This window comes from Prionailurus bengalensis, chromosome A2 (assembly GCF_016509475.1).
Source record: "Prionailurus bengalensis isolate Pbe53 chromosome A2, Fcat_Pben_1.1_paternal_pri, whole genome shotgun sequence".
In the NCBI taxonomy this organism is placed as follows: Eukaryota; Metazoa; Chordata; class Mammalia; order Carnivora; family Felidae; genus Prionailurus; species Prionailurus bengalensis.
Genome location: NC_057348.1, coordinates 94816246 through 94839532, shown reverse-complemented (window position 1 = coordinate 94839532; position 23287 = coordinate 94816246). Strand labels below are relative to the sequence as shown.

The 23287-nt window shown below is 34.9% G+C and overlaps 1 protein-coding gene and 1 pseudogene across 6 annotated transcripts in view; both read right to left on the bottom strand.

The window, feature by feature from the left end:
• AKAP9 (A-kinase anchoring protein 9) overlaps positions 1 to 23287 on the bottom strand; it is a 154474-nt gene that overhangs the window by 59612 nt on the left and 71575 nt on the right. For 3 of the 6 annotated variants that reach the window (XM_043588818.1, XM_043588819.1, XM_043588820.1), the window contains 7 exons: positions 18686 to 19027; positions 17215 to 17439; positions 16001 to 16141; positions 15410 to 15513; positions 14577 to 14672; positions 12803 to 13008; positions 5150 to 5382 (listed from right to left, as the gene is read on the bottom strand). In XM_043588818.1, the coding sequence (XP_043444753.1) occupies positions 5150 to 5382; positions 12803 to 13008; positions 14577 to 14672; positions 15410 to 15513; positions 16001 to 16141; positions 17215 to 17439; positions 18686 to 19027 (1347 nt within the window). The remainder of the gene's footprint in view (positions 1 to 5149; positions 5383 to 12802; positions 13009 to 14576; positions 14673 to 15409; positions 15514 to 16000; positions 16142 to 17214; positions 17440 to 18685; positions 19028 to 23287) is intronic. The other 3 variants (XM_043588821.1, XM_043588822.1, XM_043588823.1) reach the window with 2 other exon arrangements.
• LOC122488872 lies at positions 10344 to 10474 on the bottom strand (annotated as a pseudogene).

The following is a 23287-nucleotide window of genomic DNA, read 5'->3' as shown; positions in this document are numbered from 1 at the left end:
TTCAATGCTATACTTCCGGTATATAAAATAGCAATTGCTATATAGTAGGTACTCAATAAATATGATGAATCAATGCTTCATCTCAAGCATCAAGTCTTCCAATAAACTCTACCTGGGCCTACCTTACTCCAAAGTATGAGATGCTACTCTCTTTCCTGGTCTCAGGGTATAATGTACAGAGCTACTTACCTGAACTTCTTGGTCACTGCAAGCACTAATATACTATAGCAACGTCTCTCAACTCTGCCTTAGAATTTTTTTAACAAGTGAAAAAAAAAATAAGGTAAAAGGGAACTATACTATTATGAATAACCAAACAATGACACATTAAAACAAAAATGGAATACAAGTTATTTCACAGAGGTGATTACACATAATTTTATCTCAATCTGACAAGCTATTAATAAGATTTATTAGGTTCAAGAAAATTTTAGTTATTAATGACAATATTCTGAAGAAGTCAATGGCTTTAAACATCTATCCATGGAAGAGTAGTGGGTGTATTGAATTTGGATTAAAAGAAATCACCTAAGAAACACCTGATTTTTATACCAAATGTCAACAACTACTTTAACCTTTTATATAATAGATATTAGTAGAACACTTCAAAATTCAGTTAGAATAATGTGAACATTATACTAATCATCTCTAGAACAGTGGTTCTCAAACTTCAGTGCGTTATCAGAATCACCTAAAGAACCTGCTGAAACAAAGGTTGCTGGGCTCCATCATTCAGTAGGTCTGGGACGGGGATTGAGAATTTAAACTTACAGCAAGTCCTCAATGATGCTGATGCTGCTGGTTTAGAGACTGCAGTTTGAGAACTACTTAGTGCTCTAGGCAAAATTTTTGTGACCTGTTCATTGATATGTAAAACAATATGATAAAAGCTTAATAACAAATTGCTATCTTATTTTATTTTTTATTTTACAAATCGCTATTTCAGTTATTTGACGGACTGCGAATAATTTGGAAAAATGACATGGTCAGGCTCCTACGGTACCTCACAACTTGATCACATAAGCAGATGTGATGAGGTATGATCTTGGGCTGGGAAAACAAGTATTTCAGTTGGATCCCACACACTTTTCTGTTGGCACTATTCATGGATTATGGGGGAAGTTTCTCTATAATAGCCTATAGGAACAAGTCCAACCACAGATCCCTTCTGATTTATTTACCATTTTCCATGGTGTTTGTCAAAATATTATATAATTGACCCTGGAGCAATGCGGGGGTTGGGGCATGGATCCCCTGCACAAAAATCCAGGTAACTTAAAAAAAAATTTTTTTTAATGTTTATTTTTCTGAGAAAGAGAGAGAAAGAGCGTGAGCTGGGGAGGGGCAGAGAGAGAGAGGGAGACACAGAATCTGAAGCAGGCTCCAGGCTCTGAGCTGTCAGCACAGAGCCTGACACAGGGCTTGAACTCCTGAACCGCAAGATTATGACCTGAGCCAAGTCCTCCACTTAATCGACTGAGCCACCCAGATGCCCCCAAATTCCATATAACTGCTGACTCCCTGCAAACTCTACTAATAACCTATTGTTGACCAGTAGCCTTATTGATGACATAAATGATTAACACATATTTTGTATATATGTTATATACTATATACTGTACTCTTACAATAAAGTAATCTAGGAAAAAAAGTTAAGAAAAATCATAAAGAAGAGAAAATATATTTACAGTACTGTGCCGCATATGCTGAAAAACATCTCCATATAAATGGAGCTACACAGTTCAAACCTGTACTGTTCGAAGGTCAACTGTATTGCATTAACTAGACTGTCCATAATTTACAATGATACCAAGTGGCAGCGACAGTATTAACAGTGCTCAAGATCCAGGTGAAAAGTATTTAACAGTGGTCAAGAAAGGGAAAGTATTATCAGGTTTTTCATAGCATGAAAGAGTACAAATCACGGAAATTCAATACTAATGTAGCTGAAATATTAAAAAAAAAAAAAGAGGCAAGACTATCAGAGACTGCAGAGAATAAAAGGGGTAATTATGACACATATGTATTCAAACTTTAAAAGTGGTGAAAAGCAACAGCTGAAAACGCTGGAACTGGATCAGCTGACTCAGTAGAGTAGCATATTGTTAAAGTGGTTTATATGCAAGCATTCTAAAAGAAAGCCAATCCAGTATTTATAATAATTTAGAAAAGACAAAATAGTAAATCTTAGTAGAAAATATTATTTTCTTATAATAGCTATGGAATTCCTTATTATGATGTAGCACTCAGAATTTCAATGTTTGAGCTTCAGTAGTCTACCTAAGGCCGAAGAAAAATATAATAAACATGAAATTCTCTGATCCAAGAGTATAATGTCTTAAATTAATAACACAAATGAAGCTGGGTTTTATTGGTGCCATTTTCTTACCATCACTTAGGATGTTGGCAATGAAAAATAACTCACTGTGGTTTTAGTGAAAGATAGGACCACTATTGTTTGTATAGTTATCCTTTTTATTGTGTATTAGTAAATACACAAAGATTTCAGTTTTCAAAACTACTGTACTTCTTTCAGTTCTTTGTGATGCTCAAGGAAATCTGTAAATAACTGACTTTTAATCATTTTGTACCTGCTCTGAAAGAAAGCTTCAGAAAAACAAGAATTGCCCAAAGACAGCAATTTCTTCTGTTACATATATACATACACATATCTTCAGAATTTATCTATGAAAACATTTCTGAGACCTGCTTAACTGAATATGAATACCTTAGTTTGGCCAATCAAACTGCTTTCTGGTACAATGCAGAAAATTAACAGTAGATATATTATGATACATTCCTCTGGCCAAATGGTGAATTCTCATTCCAAGTGGTAATTTGTTTTCTGGTTTTGTTTTTTTTTTTTAAGTTTATTTATTTTTGAGAGAGAGAGAGAGAGAGAGAGAGAGAGCGAGCGAGTGAGCAGGAGAGGGGCAGAGAGAGAATCCCAGGCAGGCTCCACACTGTCAGCACAGAGCCTGACGTGGGGCTTGAACAAACTGTCAGATCATGACCTGGGCCAAAACCAAATCAAACACCTAACCAGCTAAGCCACCCAGGCGTCCCTGGTAATTTGCTCTTAAAGATACAGTCTATATTCTATCCCAGAGAAGAATTTAGAATACCTCCTTACAAAGAAAAATGAACCTGGGAAAAACTCTGGTTATCTGATGACTATTCAGAAGGCAAATATTTCACTGGAAATATGTTGTTTTGATAATGCCTTCTTTGTTAAATGCCAATAGCAAGTTGCCAAGATAAAAAGAAATGGATAATGAGAAAGTAACCAAATAGTAGGTGGTTAACAAGTGATTTCAAGGGTCAGTAACAAGGAGAGGACCCAATCACTAACTTAACCTAAATGAATTTGGCATTAAAACACAAAATATATAACAATATTTGCCAAATATGGTACATCCTACAGTCACTGCTATTGCAGAGACATTCCATAACAGAACAATTTCTTAGAGGAAAAAAAGTAACATCAATAAAAGCCAGACATTAGAAATAACAAGACATAGGGGCGTTTGGGTAGCTCAGTCAGTTAAGCGTCCGACTTCAGCTCAGGTCATGATCTCGCTGTCCATGGGTTCAAGCTCCGTGTTGGGCTCTGTGCTGACAGCTCAGAGCCTGAAGCCTGCTTCGGATTCTGTGTCTCCCTCTCTCTCTGCCCATCCCCCTTTCATACTCTGTCTCTCTCAAAAATGAATAAAAGATTAAAAAAAAAAAAGATATAACAAGACATGAAAGACATGTCTTTCAACTTCTCAACTTCTGTTTGAAATACACATGGATCTATGATACTCTGAATAAAGATATCAATGAAAATGTTAATACTGGCTCTAACTGATGACAATGGAGTACTCATTCAAATAACACCATAGCTATGATTCTACAGCTTCTTTTACGTAACTTCAGTAACTTAAGAAATAATTACCATAGTGTAAAAAATGTTATAGACAGAGAAAATTGCATTTTAACTTATAAATGGTTGTGTCCCTTTAAAATTTCTATAAAAACTGTGCTTCAACGTAGAAACTGTCCCTCACTACCAAGAGATATTGCCTACCAAGAGACAGTAAAATGAGGTAATCTATTAACGTTCATGAAAAGGAAGTAAAAATGTGAAGGATTACAGGTATGATTTGTTGTCACATGACAACAGTAGTTAGTGTGTTAGGACATACTGGAGCATATAGTTTAAGAGATTGCTGATACTATACCTTCAAATAAATAACATACATTGCAGAATATTACAAATAAGGGTAAAGTTAAAATCTCTTTAAAAATAGGTCTAAAAATAGACCTACCCTATGACCCAGCAATAGCACTGCTAGGAATTTACCCAAGGGATACAGGAGTGCTGATGCATAGGGGCACGTGTATCCCAATGTTTATAGCAGCATTCTCAACAATAGCCAAATTGTGGAAAAGAGCCTAAATGTCCATCAACTGATGAATGGATAAAGAAATTGTGGTTTATATACACAATGGAATACTACATGGCAATGAGAAAGAATGAAATATGGCCCTTTGTAGCAACGTGGATGGAACTGGAGAGTGTGATGCTAAGTGAAATAAGCCATACAGAGAAAGACAGATACCATATGTTTTCACTCTTATGTGGATCCTGAGAAACTTAACAGAAACCCATGGGGGAGGGGAAGGGAAAAAAAAAAAAAAAAAGAGGTTAGAGTGGGAGAGAGCCAAAGCATAAGAAACTCTTAAAAACTGAGGGTTGATGGGGGGTGGGAGGGAGGGGAGGGGAGGTGATGGCCATTGAAGAGGGCATCTTTTGGGATGAGCACTGGGTGTTGTATGGAAACCAATTTGACAATAAATTTCATATATTAAAAAAAAATCTCTTTTGATATCAAAAAAGTAATGTTCAAGAGTCTAGAAAATCTGAAAATTAAAACAACATTGAATTTTGAACTTGAAAAGTCCATCAGGACATTAAATGAACTCTTACCACCTGAAAAGAAACCCGGTGATATCAAAGATCCCTGTTGTTACAAAGACAACCAATTATTAAGAAGAACTTGACTAAATTTACGTGAGACAATAGAAAGAAAACATTTAGATGTTCACTGGCTTAAAAGAAAACCTACTGCAAATTTAGTACATATTAGCAACATTAAGAGGTTACCTGACTACTCGTTTCACTTATAGCTTCCAGGAGTTTCTCAACTGCTGCTTGTAGTCGACCGCTAATACTGAGCATAAGTTCTTCATTTTCAGGGTCTATTTCAGTTCCAGCAAAACCACTCCTCATGAGTTGTTCTGAGAGATCTGTCCCCTCTTCAGTTACTTTTGACCATATACTACTGTCATTTCTTGGCACATCACCTCCAGAATAAGAGGGTATAGATTCATCTGTAACTGGAATAACAGTATTTTAAAGGCATAAACCAATTATGTTTAGTAATTATAGTAAAAAAAGGTTATAAAATAAAATGAAATTAAAACCTGAAATCACTGAACTATAAGGTCTTTTTTTAAAAGGTCTTTTAATGACAACACTGCAGCATAATAAATAGGCAAATACAGAATGTAGTATTATTTGATAACAAAGCAGGTAGGAGAAGAAGAATGCTATGCTAAGAGGGTTTCTAGAAATTAATACTTGGGTTATTCAGTATTTTTTTTCTTTCATAAAAACTTTTAAAACAACTTTCCACAGGTATTTACTAAGTACCCGCCATGTAGGATTTACTAAGTAATGGAGACTTACAGGTGGCAAGATCTGGTTCCTATCCTCAAGGACCATATAATGAGAAAATAAATACATAAACGATATGAAAAGACTGCAATGGAATATTTCAGGTGTATGGAGGGATAGAAGAAGGGCTTGATTTTGTCTGGAACAGATCCTCTGATTTCTGAGCACAATACTGGGAAGCATCACCAGTTCAGGCTAGACAGTAAAAGGGACTAAGATCATTTTGCAGCTGGAAACTTTTGTAAGAGGTATACTACAAAGAGATTAGTAGGCTAATGAGCAGTACTCATTTAACTATGGACATATATATCCACATTATTCTCATTTTTTATTCAGACAAACTGAGTTGACACGGGCAGAGAATCTGGACGTGTTTTCTGTAAACTGAAATAAAAGCATAGGTTACTCATTGCTGTCATGGAACACGATACTCATCTGTGGCAGCACAATACAACCCAACAACAAAATGTCCTAAAGAAGAATTTCCTATTCTTTTATTACATGTAGTATGTATTTCTTATCAGTAACTGTAGAAAGTTAACAAATTAACAGCAAACTTTAATTTCCAAAGTACTTAGAATATTCAGTTTGATACAGTCATCCAGGAGAATAAGAGCTATTTATTAAAATGTCTTGCTGAAGCAGCTGGTGTGTGCAGTTCTCTCACTCTCATGTATGAACAGTATTAGATACAGTTTCAGATGCAAGATCTGAATGCAGCACAGTTCAACATTCACTAAGTACCTCCTCTGTACAAGTCACTGGCTAAAGAATCCAAGACTGGATTCTAGGAAATGATTTAAAAAAAAATTTTTTTTTATGTTTATTTGTGAGAGAGAAAGAGAGACAGAGTGCAAGCAGGGGAGATGCAGAAAGAGAGGGAGACACACAGAATCCAAAGCAGGCTTGAGGCTCTGAGTGGTCAGCACAGAGCCTGATGTGGGACTCGAACTCATGGACCACAAGATCATGACCTGAGCTGAAGTCGGCCACTTAACCAACTGAGCCACTCAGGTGCCCCACCTAGGAAATGATTTTAAATGTTTGCTATCACATAGTTTATCTAATTCTTAGTGTAACAGCTAATACAATTTTCCCTTTGTATTTTTACTCTCAAAATTTAAAAACAGACAGCAACCAGACTAATATTTACTTATGTTATTCCAGGTATTCAAAATTGAATGTCTTGATAAGAGGGATCAATACTTTACAAGTATTCATGAGTTCAAAATGATCTTGGAATTCAAAATGAATTCATATAAAGTACAGTACAATGTATATTACAAAGTTACTAAACAAAATGAATGTAGTTCAGAAAATAAATATTTTTGAAAAAACTATGGAAGAAATAGTTTATAAGTGGTATTTAAAGCTAAAAATACATGTTATATAGCATCTTTAAGGAATTAAATGCATTCTACAGTGACCTTTTCTAATAAGTACAGAGAATCTGACAAATCAGAGGAAAGAGAATAGTCTGATACGATGGGGAGTCAAGGCTTTATGGAGTCAAAGTGTGGAGAGAAGCTGGGATGAGGTAGGGAAGACAGCAGAAGGAAGGGAGCTGGAAAGGAGGCTCGATCCAAGTTGTGAATGGTCTGAACTTTTATAGGAAACTTGGAGTTGTGCTATAAATTAATGAGGCAGTGAATGATTTTTGCACAGGAAGACATCAAATCTATAAATCAAGAAGCAAATTGTAGCAATGCAGAGGAAGGGATAAGAAGAGACTGAGTGGAAGAATAGATGAGATGTGTTGAAACGTGAGATAAAGATGGGGGGGGGGGTTGGGCACAGCCAGAGAAGATTAAATGCATACATAAAACTAGGGAGAAAGAAAAGTAGTAAAAGATGATCCTGGGGTTCAAGTGTAGATTGATTTGTAGGTGAAAGAAAAGTCATTAAGAGAAATACTCTGAAAGTCAGGAGACAGTACACAGAGTAGGCATAAAAAATGGTAAGTCTGAATGGGTTATGTGGAAAAGATGAGTCAACTTTTAGAAATTTGGGTCTGCAGAGACTTAGGAGTCATTTGTATTAAGGTGAGAGTCAAAATCTAGAAAGTGGATACATTTATTTCATAAGCAATAAACAACTACTTTCCTGTTTCAGGAGAGAAGGAGGAAAAACATAGTTGGAGCCTCCATAGTAAAATAAACTTACAAAAGAATGTGTGTAAAAAAAGTCACAGAAAGACAAGGAGACAAGAAGAGAACACTGCAAAAAATGTAGAGATGTCAGTAATGTTATTTGTCTAAACACTCAAACAGGAGAAGGACTGAGAAGATAGTATTGGATAGCTGGGAGGTCACTGCTGTCCTGACAGAGAGCAACTGTGGTAGGAACAGGAACCGAAACTGGTACAAGTACGGGTTGGTCTAACCCCTCATCGAGTCTGTCAAGGTTTATCTTGAGTGGGGAGCAAAGTTAAGAAGAACCAATGTACTTGAAAAAAATATATTATGAATATTGTTATATTATGAATTATTTATATATTATTTTATATATATTAAAAATCAATGGTGAGGAAAACAATTGAAAATATTGTATACTGCATGGGAACAAATCTCAAGCAACAAACTACAAAAGACACATAAAACAAAATGGCTTATGAAAGGTCAGTGAAAGTTAATTTTTTCAAATGCTAATAAAAAATACAGATTAAAGTATCTTTTCTAAAAGATGAAGATGTCAACTAGCTTACTGTATTTTACAGTAACATGTGGAAGATATAAACAAATAAAAATAATGTGAGTATGTTCCAATGCAAAAATTGAATTTTTTTTTGTTTATTCCAATGCGATAAAAGAATGAGAAAGACAGCAAGTTTATGCTGCATTTGTAAGAGTTTTCAGGGGGAAAAAATCAGAAAAAAACATATTAACAGGGCAATGTCATAAAATACCAATAGAAACCTCAGAATTGCCAGCCTGGTGAAAAGACTCATGATTTCAAATTGGTGAACCACTGATTTCTCTGCAGATAATGGTTAACACAGCAGATGATGGTTAAAGCATTTCCTTTAGCCATTTACTTTATGGACTTATACCATGTTCATTCTGTATGTTCTCAGGTTAAGCAGGGAAGGTGATCTGATAGGGCATTCCCTAAACCAATGGCCTTCTGAAGATCTCTAGAGCCCTAATTGGAAACCACGGACTCTACTTTGCCTCTTATACCTCAGAGATGAGTGAATTGAACTGAAGCCCTGGGAGAGATTTGCCTCCAGATAACTAACTGAGAATCCAGGGCCTCCAGATAACTAACTGAGCGTTCTATCACATCACACTACTCCAAAAGGAAGATGCAGCAGATGAAACTCAGTGCTTGGCTACCTAAGAGAGAGGTATGCATTGTACCCCTGTGCCATTACAGTGCTGGCCTCAAAGAAATTTTCTTTCAACACATCCTAGGGGAACTCATTCTTATGAACTACTTTAAGATTCACTCAAATTCAAATAATTTGATACTGGCTCAAAATCTCCCTTCACTTTCATAAACTAGGTCCCTCTTATGTGGCAGCAAACATGAGCAAATCAATTATTTACTTTTTTAGAGAGTTAACAAGTCTATACATGTTTAAAATCTAAACAAGTTTGGACTTGAAAGCTGGAAATAAATCACAAGTCCTACTACCTACAGTAAAAAAAATGATACATAAAAACTGAAAAGCAAATGATGCTTCATAATCAGATTAAGACTGAACTTTCTGTTATATTAAATAAGACATAAAAGAAATATTTCAATAGTTCCTTTTAGTTTTTACAATAATGCTTCCATGAAAAATATTAAGGAACATCAGAAAAAATTCTTATAAATGAAAGTGTCAATTTTTTTTTTTAATTTTTTTTTTTCCAACGTTTATTTATTTTTGGGACAGAGAGAGACAGAGCATGAACGGGGGAGGGGCAGAGAGAGAGGGAGACACAGAATCGGAAGCAGGCTCCAGGCTCTGAGCCATCAGCCCAGAGCCCAACGCGGGGCTCGAACTCACGGACGGCAAGATCATGACCTGGCTGAAGTCGGACGCTTAACCGACTGCGCCACCCAGGCGCCCCTTTTTTTTTTTTTTTTTTTAATTTTTTTTTTTTTTGAAAGTGTCAATTTTTAAAACCAATATATTCTTCAAAGTTTATCAGAAAATTTAAAGTTTTAAATTATAAACTCTATTAATTCAATAGTCTCTTCAAGATGCAAAATGGATCTGTAAGTGTCCTCCAGTGATATTAATGGTCATCCTCATTAGTTTGATAAACACTTTTACAATAAGATCAAGAAAGCGTTACCTAATTCTTTCCTATACATCAAGATCCATTTGTAGAAATAAAATACCCCTGATTCAGAGCTTAACAAAAGGGTGACATTAATTTGAAAAAAATGCTTCTACAAAGTTTGAAAAGAATGAATATGACAGAAAGTTTAAAAATTCAGTATTATTTATAGGGCACCTGGGTGACTCAGTTGGTTGAGCACCTGACTCGTGATTTCGGCTCAGGTTATGATCCAAGTGGGACTGAGCCGTGTGTCAGGCTCTGCACTGAGCGGGGAGCCTGCTTAAGATTCTCTCTCTCTCTTTCTCTCTCTCTCTCTTTCTCTCCCACCCTTGCCTCTGAGCCTCTCCCTTGCTTGCGCGCTCTCTCACTCTCTCTCTAAAAAAAACAAAAACAAAAAATTCAGTTATTATTTCAGCTCTCATTAAACTGATAAGAACAGATACCACACTTGATCTTAGCCAAAAGGCCAAGAAGCGATCTTCAGCTCTTATTAAAAGAGGTTTTTAAGGGATGCCTGGGTGGTTCAGTCAGTTAAGTGCCCAACTCTTGATTTTACTCAGGTCACAATCTCACAGTTCATGAGTGCAAGCCCTATACTGGGCTCTGTGCTGACAGCGTGGGGCCTGTTTGGGATTACCTCTCTCCCTGCCATCTCTGCCCCTCCCCCACTTGTGCACGTGCTCTCTCAAAAAAAAAAAAAAAAACCCAAAAAAAACCCCAAAAAACACCTTAAGAAAAGAAAAGAGGTTTTTCAAATTATCTTTGTACTCCTACAAAGAAGACATCCAGATGGCCAACCAACACATGAAAAAATGCTCAACATCACTCATCATCAGGGAAATACACATCAAAACCACAGTGAGATTCTGACACCTGTCAGAATGGCTACCATTAACAACTCAGGCAACAACAGATGTTGGCGAGGATGCGGAGAAAGAGGATCTCTTTTGCATTGCTGGTGGGAATGCAAGCTGGTGCAGCCACTCTGGAAAACAGTATGGAGGTTCCTCAAAAAACTAAAAATAGAATTACCCTATGACCCAGCAATTGCACTACTAGGTATTTATCCAAGGGATACAGGGATGCTGTGTCAAAGGGGCACATGCACCCCCATGTTTATAGCAGCACTATCAACAATAGCCAAAGGATGGAAAGAGCCCAAATGTTCATCAATGGATGAATGGTTAAGGAAGATGTGGTATATATCTACAATGGAGTATTACTTGGCAATCAAAAAGAATGAAATCTTGCCATTTGCAACTACGTGGATGGAACTGGGGGGTATTATGCTAAGTGAAGTTAGTCAGAGAAAGACAAAAACCATAGGACTTCACTCATATGAGGACTTTAAGAGACAAAACACATGAATATAAGGGAAGGGAAACAAAAATAATATAAAAACAGGGAGGCAGACAAAACAGAAGAGACTCATAAATATGGAGAACAAACTGAGGGTTGCTGGAGGGGTTGTGGGAGGGGGGATGGGCTAAATGGATAAGGGGCACTAAGGAATCTACTCCTGAAGTCATTGTTGCACTATATGCTAACTAATTTGGATGTAAATTTAAAAAAATAAAAAAGTTAAAAAAAATTATCTTTGTACTCAACTGAGGCAGTTTTACTTACAATTTCAAACTTTTCTCTGCACTTAGAAACATGCTACTGGCCAAACTGTAATCAGGTAAACTTTCTGTAAGTGGGATAATCTCTTTTCATTTCTCCACATGAAACTTCAACAAAATGCTCTCAAAAACTGTAAATATTAGCACTCTTAGAAGGTTTGCCTCTAACTGGGGAGACATACTTGGGTGTGGAGTGTACTACAGTATCTGAGAGTCCAGACCCTATCTTTTCCCATTTGACAAAAATTTTCTCACCCTTTGATTTCCTGATTCCCTTATCAACAAGGAATTAAAAAACAAGAGAGACTGGATGTCAGCAAGTGTGAAACTAAGAAATTCCAAGAAGAAATTCTGGCTCACATAGCTGGAAGAAGACAGAATTAGGAAGAGAGCTACATTCTTTCAGGACCCAACCTCTGGATCCACACATATTCTGTCACACTTCAAACTACTTTTCCAAAAGGAAGAAAGGAGCTAGCAGAGGACAGCCTAAAGATAAGTTCAAGCCTTAGGTTTCTTACAAAGACATTTTTTTTTTTTTTTAACGTTTATTTATTTTTGAGACAGAGAGAGACAAAGCATGAACGGGGAGGGTCAGAGAGAGGGAGACACAGAATCTGAAACAGGCTCCAGGCTCTGAGCTGTCAGCACAGAGCCCGACGCGGGGCTCGAACTCACGGACCGCAAGATCATGACCTGAGCTGAAGTCGGCTGCTTAACCGACTGAGCCACCCAGGCGCCCCCCAAAGACATTCTTTTAACCATTCTGAACAGATATCTGAAACTGATGCTTGATTCCTAAAACTCTTTATTTCTAATCTTAAAGGGTGGTTTCAGGATGTTGCCAATACCTCATGGATATTGGATATCTCATGGAAAAAAGTCCTGAGAAGTGATGTAGAATTTTTCCTTTATTGGTGGAGAAATTAAATAGCCTCTGGTTTCTGTAGCACAGCAGTATTCCTGAGTATGTACAATAACAACTCTAAGACACCCACTTGCAAAACCTATACAATAATGGTGTTCTGAAAACAGTGGTTCCAAAATATGTGTCTGAAGATCTTTTTGTTGGAAACAACTTTAACATTCTCTCTTCTGGGTTTTCAACACATAGCAAACTGCCTTGCTCTCAGAAAGATTTATGAGATAATGATGACAGTCTCAACAGCATATAAAACCAGTACCTCCTGTGTGTTCCTCATGGATACATGACTTTATAGGTGCCTCTCCTTCCGGCCTCCAAATCAAGCTGGCAGATGACTGGACCTTACTAGATCTATCTAGAATACCAAGAACATGGCGACCAATTGTTTCTTCAACAGCTGCTGTTGTCTTTACAACTTCTAAGAGGATCTTGAGAAGTCTATTATTAGCTTTCTGGAGTGCAAACCTGTGTAGAGAAAGAAACATTTATTAAAATGCTTAATCTTTTTGAAGCAAACACTGTGCTTATGTTCCACACAAAATGTACCACAAAATATCTGACTTGAATAATAAAATATCATGATATTCTCTATGAAAATAATATGCATAGCACTTAAAATGAAGTGTTTTACAAATGTGCAGTACTTTACTGACCTTAAAGTAATGAAACACCTGACATTTTAAGGTAGTAGAGTTTCCAAATTAGAAGAAAATTTTAAGGAGATGCAAAAGTTGTTTTAAAAATTGTGGTAGTATCCAAGCATATGCAAGCTGATAGTACCATTTATTGTTCTTATACACACTTCACATTTAATCTTTCTATGTGTCAAACAATATAATTTAAAATGTAATTAAAAAATTCCACCAGAAAAATGTATTTCTACAACCTACTGGTGATAATCTAGATAATTAAATTACAAAAACAGGCAGAGACCTGTTTTTAACAAGATCTATTGTGCAATATCACTATTTGCCAACACCAGAGGAAGTATCATTTATTACATCTGCTACAGAGACAGAAATTTCTCCAGTTATATAAACCATATTCATTGCAGCCAGTAGAAGGAACCTATTTTCAACCAATTGGAATCAATGGTGGATCTCTCTTTTTTAAAAGATGTCAAACACTCTCATTTTCAAAAAATTAGAAAACACTGCTAACCACCCACTTAAATATCTCAGCAAAAAAATCAGTGTTAACATTTTAATGCCTCTCTTTCTAGATTTCCCTCTGCCTCATAAATATATACATTTTAAAAACAAAAATGAGTTATCCAGGACAAAGTGTCTTTGTAAGGTTTTTCTTTTTTTGCTTAACATAAACATCTTTTCATGTCAAGAAATATACTTCCATAAATGGTAATTCAGAAAATTATCGGATTAATTTTCTGAATAACTAAACAATTCTCTTATCCTAACGGCTTAAATCATTAAGAGTACTACAGTGGCAAACTTTATATTTAATACATATAGGTAGAATAAGAGACTTTCATGGTAAAGGTCCACTGCTTTAAGACTGTTTTCTATCTCAGCTTCATTCTGTGGGAGATCACCAACAATCAGGTTAAAGGATATCTGTTTTCACCGGCACATGACATAACTATTTTTAGACAAGGTAATAAATGGGCAAGTTTTCCTTCAGTATTTGTCAAGTGAAAGAGACTAGTTCTATTTTTGCACCTATATCAAGTTCTCTGCTTACATGAGGTGAGGATATTAAAAATAAAACTCTAAGTAATTTAGTTAGTAGGCAGTAAGTCAAGGGTTTTATTTAACTTCTTCTGAAGTTTTGTTCAAGCCCCAAACACATCAGGATTAGGACAACTTGAAAATATTTCTAAATCAGAGAAATGATTAAAATTAATATGATGGTAAAGAGAGATAAAATATGAATACTCATTTATTAGCACTCACTACAAAAATTCCTAAAAATTAAATACTGCATAGTTTTAAAAATATACCAATTAGAGAGAAAGAATATAAAATAAACAAACTGTTTATTTTATATTGCTGTGGTAACTCTAATTTTCATACACTGTCTTTCTTGTTTGAGTTCCATACTGACTGTGTTCCATACTGATGATCCAATGGGGAAGCCAAAATCTTAGGGGCCAAATTCCTCCATGCAAGCTGAGGAAGGAGGTTAGGAGGACACAGAGGGTTGACAGTCACAGAAATTGGAAAAGGAGGAAATTAAGTTAGTAGATATTAATTTAATTTAAAATTAAAGAAATTATTTTCATTTGAACAGAACAAATTTTAAAATACTATGCCTACAGTTCTTAACATAGGGGTAACTATTCTTACTTAATATTTTACATTTTTATATTAACCTCTACAAAATCAAATCAGGGAAAGTTTTGTTAACATCATTAATTTATTCATGATATAAAAGTGGGATCTATCAAAAGTGGGATATGGATTGAAAGTTCTCATCTGATATGCAATAAATCAATGAAAGAAGCTAACTGCAGACTATCACACTTAATTTTTTTCTCATCACAAACAAGGGAGGTGGCTTATATTGAATGTACGTCCATACAGTGAAGAAATACACACATGTACAATTGTGTTTTTAAGGATAAAAAATAGCATATGAGCAGAATAAAATTAATCAAGAAAGGTTCAGTAACCAAATAATGCCTTACCATTTACTGAGATAAGTACATGACTAGTATAGAATCAAAAATTACTCTATATAAAAAATATTTTTAAAAATTTGCCTATCAAAGGTTGGTAATTCTTTACACACAGAGTAAAATGGACAAAACAAATGTACAAGATCAAAACAAGGACAAATAAAGTTTATCACACTGAAACAACTATTTTAATTCCCTCTGTACTGAAAAAATACACATTCTGTATACCTTTCATTGGTCAGAATATCAGGAAGCACATCTTCAGGTTTTCTGTCTAACTCCTTTTCTTTAAATGCCTGTTCCTCAACTTCCTCCTGGTTTTCATTTCCGTTCTGTTTAAGGTTGTGTAAAGGTAGAGAGGACAAAAGAGAAAGAAAACCTGTCATCTTGGAAACACCATGTCATTCTTCTAAAGTGCTATAAAGTGAAACAGAAACCTCTGTGTGCAAAATAGATAATCTTTGAAATAATATTTAACTACATTTTATTAAGAGATTAGCATTATCAAAAAAGCTAAGGCAGCCTAATACACAGATGAAAACAGTTTCACTGGGTTCAGGCTAACGCATGCTGTAGTGTGACATTCAGTTTGTTAGGCTGCTCCGTGGTGAAGCAACAGCTGCTGCTACAGTAATGTCTGATTCAAATTACCGTAAATGGAACGTAAAGAATCTTGACTCCACCTACCTGGCATGTAAACAATCACAAATCTGTTAAGCTCCACACCCACAAAAAATATATTTCCCACGGACAACAAAGACAAACAGATCCTACTGCATGTTGACCCCTGGACCCTAGGTGGGCCCGAGTCCATACTACCTGTGTTTGCGTACTGCTGTTGCGCAGCTCACAACACAGCTTCTCTCTTCCCGCTAGAGACAGCTGCTTTAGTGCTTCCAGCTCCTCTAAAAGCACCCTTTCTCTCTCTGAAACCAGGTTTTCATTATCTATTGAGGATCTCTAAATAAGAAAAAAGGTCATGAGAGAATATTGTTTGCGATAGAAGAAAAAAGCAGAAATAACAAGCAGATTTCTTTTAACCCAGGGACCAAGAGAAGGCACTTTCTACATATGAGTCACATCCCATGATTAGGGGTTAAAAGCGTATATAAAGTTCAATGCAAAATTTGAAAGTTAAAATAAAAAACTAGGGCTAGAATATTCAGGAATTTGTGAAGCTCAATTAATAGTATATTCATATGTCAATTTTGCATTGAAAATTCAGAAATTTAAATTCACAAAATGCGATGAAGAAAAGCAAAATCAATTTTTTCAAATGATGTTTTATGTTCAACTGCCAATTTTCCTATTCTATATCGGAAAGAACATGTTTTAAGTTTTCTCTATTTTTTATCTCTTTTCAAAATAAATGGAATAAATTTGTTTTTATAGGAACTTTTGTAAAAATATTTCTTGCTTTTCTGTAATGATTTTGTGAGTATACTATATACAGCAATTGATAAGAATCCAGCTCCCAAATGCCAAGGAGTCAGAAAAAGGGATGAGAACGTTATATAAATTTGCATTTCTCAAATCAAGAAGAGATGTTTCCCTGGAAAAAGTCCCAGAAACATACTACTTCAGATTTCCATTCATGATTAAAAAGACAGATTAAAGATAAAGGTAAACCTTGGAAATGCTAATTGGTGGACTCACAAAACTATAAATGAATATGGGAAAACGGAGTATCAACTGCACCTCAGCACAAAGAATTTCTGTCACAGAATACTATCACCATGCTTTTGCGTGTATGATCAATGGAATGATTAAAAACAAATATACAAACAGCCTTGTAGCCACTTTTCCAATGCCTAAAAAGGCAGATAAATAAAATGGCACAGACCCAATGCACTCCAAGGTTGAGTCAGGTGTTCCTAACAAGATCTAAGGCTGTTGTGCTGATGGAGTCTGTTCTTAATGTTAAACACTTGTTTTTATTCAGATCTTGGCAATAGTTTTGACTTTTTAAATAAAGGCTATCTAAAGAATACTGTTATTTTAATTGGGGAGAAAAGAGATGCTAAGTCTCATACCTGGGCTAATTGTATATTCAGTCTCTTAATCTCTTCTTGTAGCTGTTCCTGGTCTTCTCGCTGTCTCTCCATCTGGCGCATGTGTGCCTGCCGTAACAGTTCTGTCGCCTGTTGATGTTCTTGGTATTGTCGCACAAGTTCCTGCCTCATATCTTCCAACTGTTCTTCATTTAACATTAGTTGTCTAGAAGCATCCATACTTGATACCAAAATTTCATCATGAATCTAAAAAGGTAGGAAAAAAAGAGGCAATCATAAAACATTTTGTGGCAATCTGTCAGCATCAATATTTTAATATAAAAGCAATTCCACTACTAAAGTGCCTAATTTTTATTCCCATTATTTAACTAAAACATAAATTTAAAAAAGATATCTGTCTTAATTATAATTCTAAATCAGTGTGAAGTTTATTACCCTTACACATGTTATTCTCCAAAAGCAAAATAGCTATTTGTCAGTTTAAATGCAATCTAAGGGAGAAGAATAAAGAATAAAAATCCTCAAAATGCCTTCTGCTCTTAATGAAGCTGTAGCTCCCTTATCCCTCTTGACATTTATGATGGGGAGATAATATAAATGGAATACTTGTAATTTAAAATTAAATTTATAAAACATGAAAAATTTTACCTAATTATGCAGTGGTCACCACAGTACTATAGACAACAATATAACATATAAGAATATATAACAATCTATAAGAAACAAATTTCAATAATTTTTATTTGGAAATAAAAGCTTTATGTTCCACTTTCTCATACTCATTAGAAATCAACTCCTTAATGAATTTCTATAAGTACTTCAGTTCCTGAAGCACTCTGCCTTGAACAGCTGCTGGTACATTAAAGAGGTTTTCACAAGTATCTCAGTTTTGTACTTCATAAAGAAGTTGACAATTTTATTTCAGTATGCCTCTAAACACGATATAACCTATCCTGAACATTAATAAAAAAATTTAATTTAGATAATTAAAAAAAAGGATTTCTTTCTTTCCATTAAAGGCACAGGCAGTTGTAGTACAGACACAGAAAAGATCCTCCATTAATGAGTAAGTATAGAAGAAGAGAAATAGTATTTACAGAGTACAATGCTTTAAATTATCTTCTTAAACAGGAAGCTACTTCCATGTGATGTTATCATCACATTAAATGAAGCAAACCTTTTATTCAGACATATTGTAGGATAATTAATCTTAAACTGACTGAAACAAAATTAATGTACATATAATTTACAATGAGATTTTACCATGCATATATGTCTAACATAAACAAAAATATTATGAGCCAGACTTATTTTATTTAATAAAATAGTAAATCATTTATTCATATACTTTACAAGTAATAAAACACATTCAAAATGCAAATCCCTAAGTCAAGATTGGATCTGATACTTTCCTTCCCCATTAAGGAATATTACTGCTAATATTTTTATAGTGAAGGAAGTCACAAATTTTTATACAAGGAAACATACTTACAGATTCTCTGACTATAAATGTTTTATCTTTGGAGAACATTTCTTCTGAAATAGTCAGTTCATGGTCTTCCGATTGTAGTGTATCATCAAGATTACCATCGGTTGATAACAGAACTTCCTTTCCATTTTCTCCTAACTCCTTACTAAGTGGTTTAAATTCTTCTTTAAATTTCATGTCCATTTCTTCAAAAGCTTGACCCTGTGATGATTTCGTTTCATTTAAATAACCTTCTTGCTGATAGAAAGCATGTGCTTGTTTTGATGATGTAGCATCCTCTTTTTCCCCAGATATTCTAGACAGTTCAGTTTGTTGAGCAAATGCTATACTCATTGACACAATGACCTAAAGAAATAAAGTAAATGAAAAGGATCAGATTTATAAAAACCAACAGGAATTTAAAAAGCAAGTTACCACTCAAAATGGTTTTAAACTAAAAGAAATCCTACAGAAAGTGATATGGAGAGATTCTCATACCTTCAATCTTCTCTAACTTGTGGTCAAGATCTCAAGACTAGCTTTTACTTTAATTTCCTGTCTTGAACCTGACCTGCTTGTCTCTTTGTCTCTCAATACTAAGAATGCAACAAAGACAAAAAGATTAAAAATATTAAAAATATGAAAGAGAAGCAGAGTGAAGGATAGAACGAGAATATTCAACCAACATCTAATTATTGTTCTAGAAGCATATATTAGAGACTAACAGAAATAAACTATTTCATGAAGTAACAGGTGAGAATACCAAAGGTACTACTCCTAAGAGTCAAGACCAACGAATTTTGGAAGGACAAATAAAGAGAAGACCAAGAACAAATAATTCTTAAAGTTTCCAGAGAAAAAAGATGTATTACCTATGGGGAACAACAATTAAAATGACAAGGACTTTCTCAGTAGAAACAAGAAGGAGTCAGAAAATAATGAAATGTTATCTTTAAAGTTCTGACAAAAAAAAAAAAAGTCAACCCAGATTTGAATGTTCAACAAAATCATCTTTCAGGAATGAAAGCAAAATAACATGAAATAAAAACAAATAAAAACAGAGTTTATTCCCAATAAATAGATGATCCATAAAAGAACTTCTAAAGGATGTCCCTCAAAAAGCAGAAAATGATGCTAGAAGGAAGGCATAAGATGCAGAAAGGATGAGAGCATTAAAATTTCTTTTTGTAAATATGTGGATAACCTAACACTGATGGGTATAAAGCAATAATTCTATCTAAATTGTGAAATAAAAATACCTAAGACCGAGACTTGTAATTCCAATTAGCATAAATTAAACCCACTACAGCCTCTCTTCCCCATTGATTGCAATTGAAAACTGAACAAAATACAAAAGCAACTACCAGAAAACTCTGAGAAGTAAACAAAAGCAGGCAAATTGCAGAGGGAGTCAAAACTTGAAGAAGAAATCTGTATGGGGAAGGTGAGAAAGAACTTGTGGCCTGAACCTAAATGGGTTGTCTATTTAAAAAGCATTTTTTTTTCACACTTTCCAGAACATCCTAAGACTCAGCATCTACACAATATTCAAAATATTCAATATATAATTCAAAATTAGATGACATACAATATGTTGTATGTCAAATTTGTTGCCAGCAGATTTGCTCAAAAAGAAATGCTACAGTAAAATTTTCAGGCTGAAGGTAGTAATACGAGAGGAAAACTTAAAGTCTGAGCAGCAGAATACTCATTCTTTTCAAGTATGCATGCAGCATTCAACCAGAACATATTTAAGGCAATAAATTTAAATAAACTGAAATCATACAAAGTATGTCTGACCACAAAGAAATTAAAAATTATACAATGAATTAACAACAGGAAGATATCTGAAAACCTCTAAATGTGAAAATCTAAACAACACATTTCTGAGTAACCCATGAATCAAAGGGGAGGTGACAAAATAAATCAAATATTCAGACTGAATGAAAATGTGTAGAACGCAGCTTAAAGGAGTGCTTAAAGGGAAACTTATAGCATTAAATGAATATATTTGAAAAGAAGAAAGGTCTTTTAGGAAACCAGAAAAAGAAAGCAACTTAAACCCAAAGCAAGCAGAAACAAGTAAAAAATAAAGAAAAGCAATCAATGAAAATAAAACAAAAAGTTTTTAAAAAACCCAAAAGCTGGACCCTTGAAAACATCAATACAATTAACTTCTAGACAGAATGACAAAGAAAAAAGTGAGAAAGCAGACATTAAGTGATAAAGGAATACTATAAACAACTTCACCAACGTAAATTCAACAGCATAGATAAAATGGAGTAATGCCCTGAGTGACATTAACTAACAAAGCTCACTCTAAAGAAACAGATTGCTTGAGTAAAACAAAATCTACTAAAGAAATCAGATTCATAGTTTAATAAAATCTTCAACAAAACTCCAGGCCCCGTTAGTTTCACTAACAAATTCTATACCATATTTAAGAATAAAATAGTATCAATTCTACATAAATTCTTCCAGAAAATAGAAGTGAGAATATATTTTAACACTTTACAAGGCCAGCATTGACCTGATACCATAGCCAAACAAAGACATTACAAGAAAATAAAACTATGGATGATGCCCCTCATGAATACAGACATAAATATTCTGGACAAAATATTAGCAAACAGAATCAAGCAATATAAAAAGGAGACTGTCTACAAAGGAACATGAAGAAACTTTAGGGGTCATGGATATGTCTTATATCTTGATTATGCCGTTGGTTTCATACATCTGTTAAAACTCACCAAATTTTGCAGTTGGAACCTGTGAATTTCATGGTATGTAAATTATACCTCGGTAAAGATAATGACAAACAACAAAAATCTGACCATATGTTAAGTCACAAAAGAAGATTCTGAAATTTTGAAAAATTTGTACAATAAGAATCACTTTCTTTAGATCAGAAATGAGTAACAGAAATAATTAAAAGAATGGTATGGCCTGGAAACTAAAAAACTCAACTAAGGACTCAACTACCTTGTTATTCTCTCCTTTCCATTTCACTATACCATCTAACCAAATTCCACCTGTGATTACAGGGAACTGCCTACTCTGTGCCTGTGTAAGCTAAACTTAGATGAGGAGGAAAAAAAATCCAACCAAGCTGAACAGTGTTATTTTAAATTCATAACTACTACCCTTGATTGAGTCCTTCAGGATACTGGGCAATTCTACTCAATTTCCCTGGTCTTTTCCTTCTCCTAGAAAGCCCTCTCTCCTTAAAGCTTCAATGTCTTCCCTTCCTTTCTCATTCTCAGGTGCTGACCTTGCTTCTTTTTTAGTGAGAAAACAGAAGCAATCAGAAGAGAACTTCCACAGGCTCCAAATACCGTATCTGAAAACATCCTGATGAACCAAATATTCTCTGCCTTCTTTCTTGTTATCATGGATTAAATCGCCATGCTCCTATCTAATGGCAACCCTCCAGGGCATTGTACCTCCTCTCCTCTAATCAGGGACACTGCTCCAACAACTGTCTCTCTCTCCTGACTTAGCGAATTTTTTTCCTTCTCTCAATAATTATTATTAACAAAGAAATATGACATCTTTCTTCTTAAACAGAAACAAATTACCAACAACAAAAATCTGCTGCTTGACTCTCTACATTACCCTTGAGATACCACTGCATTTCTCTGTTCCTCTTTCAAGTAAAACTCTAAATTTCATCTCTTTATTCTTACCCTTCACTCTCTCAAATCCAATCTAATCAGTTTGTCTGCACCACCCCATCAAATGTGTTCCTGTGAAACTCACCAATGATTTCACATTGTAAAATCCAATAATTAATTTGCAGTTCTAATCATTCGTGATGTATCAAAAACATTTGACACAGTTTAATAAATTCTCTCCTTGATATATTTTTACTTTTGTTTTTCCCATATTTAATTTACTGCTTTTTCTCTATCTTCTTTATTCCTCCTCCTTTCTCTGATCTCTAAACATTGGTGTTATCCAGGCTCAGGCCCCAGACCTCTGCTCTGTCTACACTACTACATTAATTGTTTTTCAAATTTTTTCACTGCAACCATGGTAAACACACACACAACAATAAAAACATTTTATGTTGTGACCCAAAGCACACATACATTTTGTGTGTATTTATATAATTGAACTTTCCCAGTATTTTAAAATCCTGGTCCAAAACCAGGATTTCACGCTTCAAAAATGAGTTGCAACTCACAGTTTGAAAAACGTTGCCCTATTTACCACCCTATTTTCATGTCTAGTCTTAACCTATTTTCTGAACTCTAGATATATATATCCAACTGCTTCTTCAATATTTATTTTTAAACATTTAGTAAGCGTTTGCATTTAATGGTTTTTTTGTTTTTTTTTTAGTGTACAAGCAGGGGAGGGGCAGAGAGAGGGGGCCAGAGAATCTGAAGCAGACTCCATGCCGACAGCAGCAAGTCCAATGCAGGGCTCAAACTCATAAACCACGAGATCACAACCTGAACCAAAGTTGGACACTCAACTGACTGAGCCACCCAGCACCCTAATGGGTCTGAATTCTTAAGCTAAAATCTCAAGTCTATCTTTCCTATCCAAAAAATACTCTCTTGCAGTCTTTTGACACCTAATAGCAACTCCATTCTTCCAGCTGCTTATGTCAAATAACCT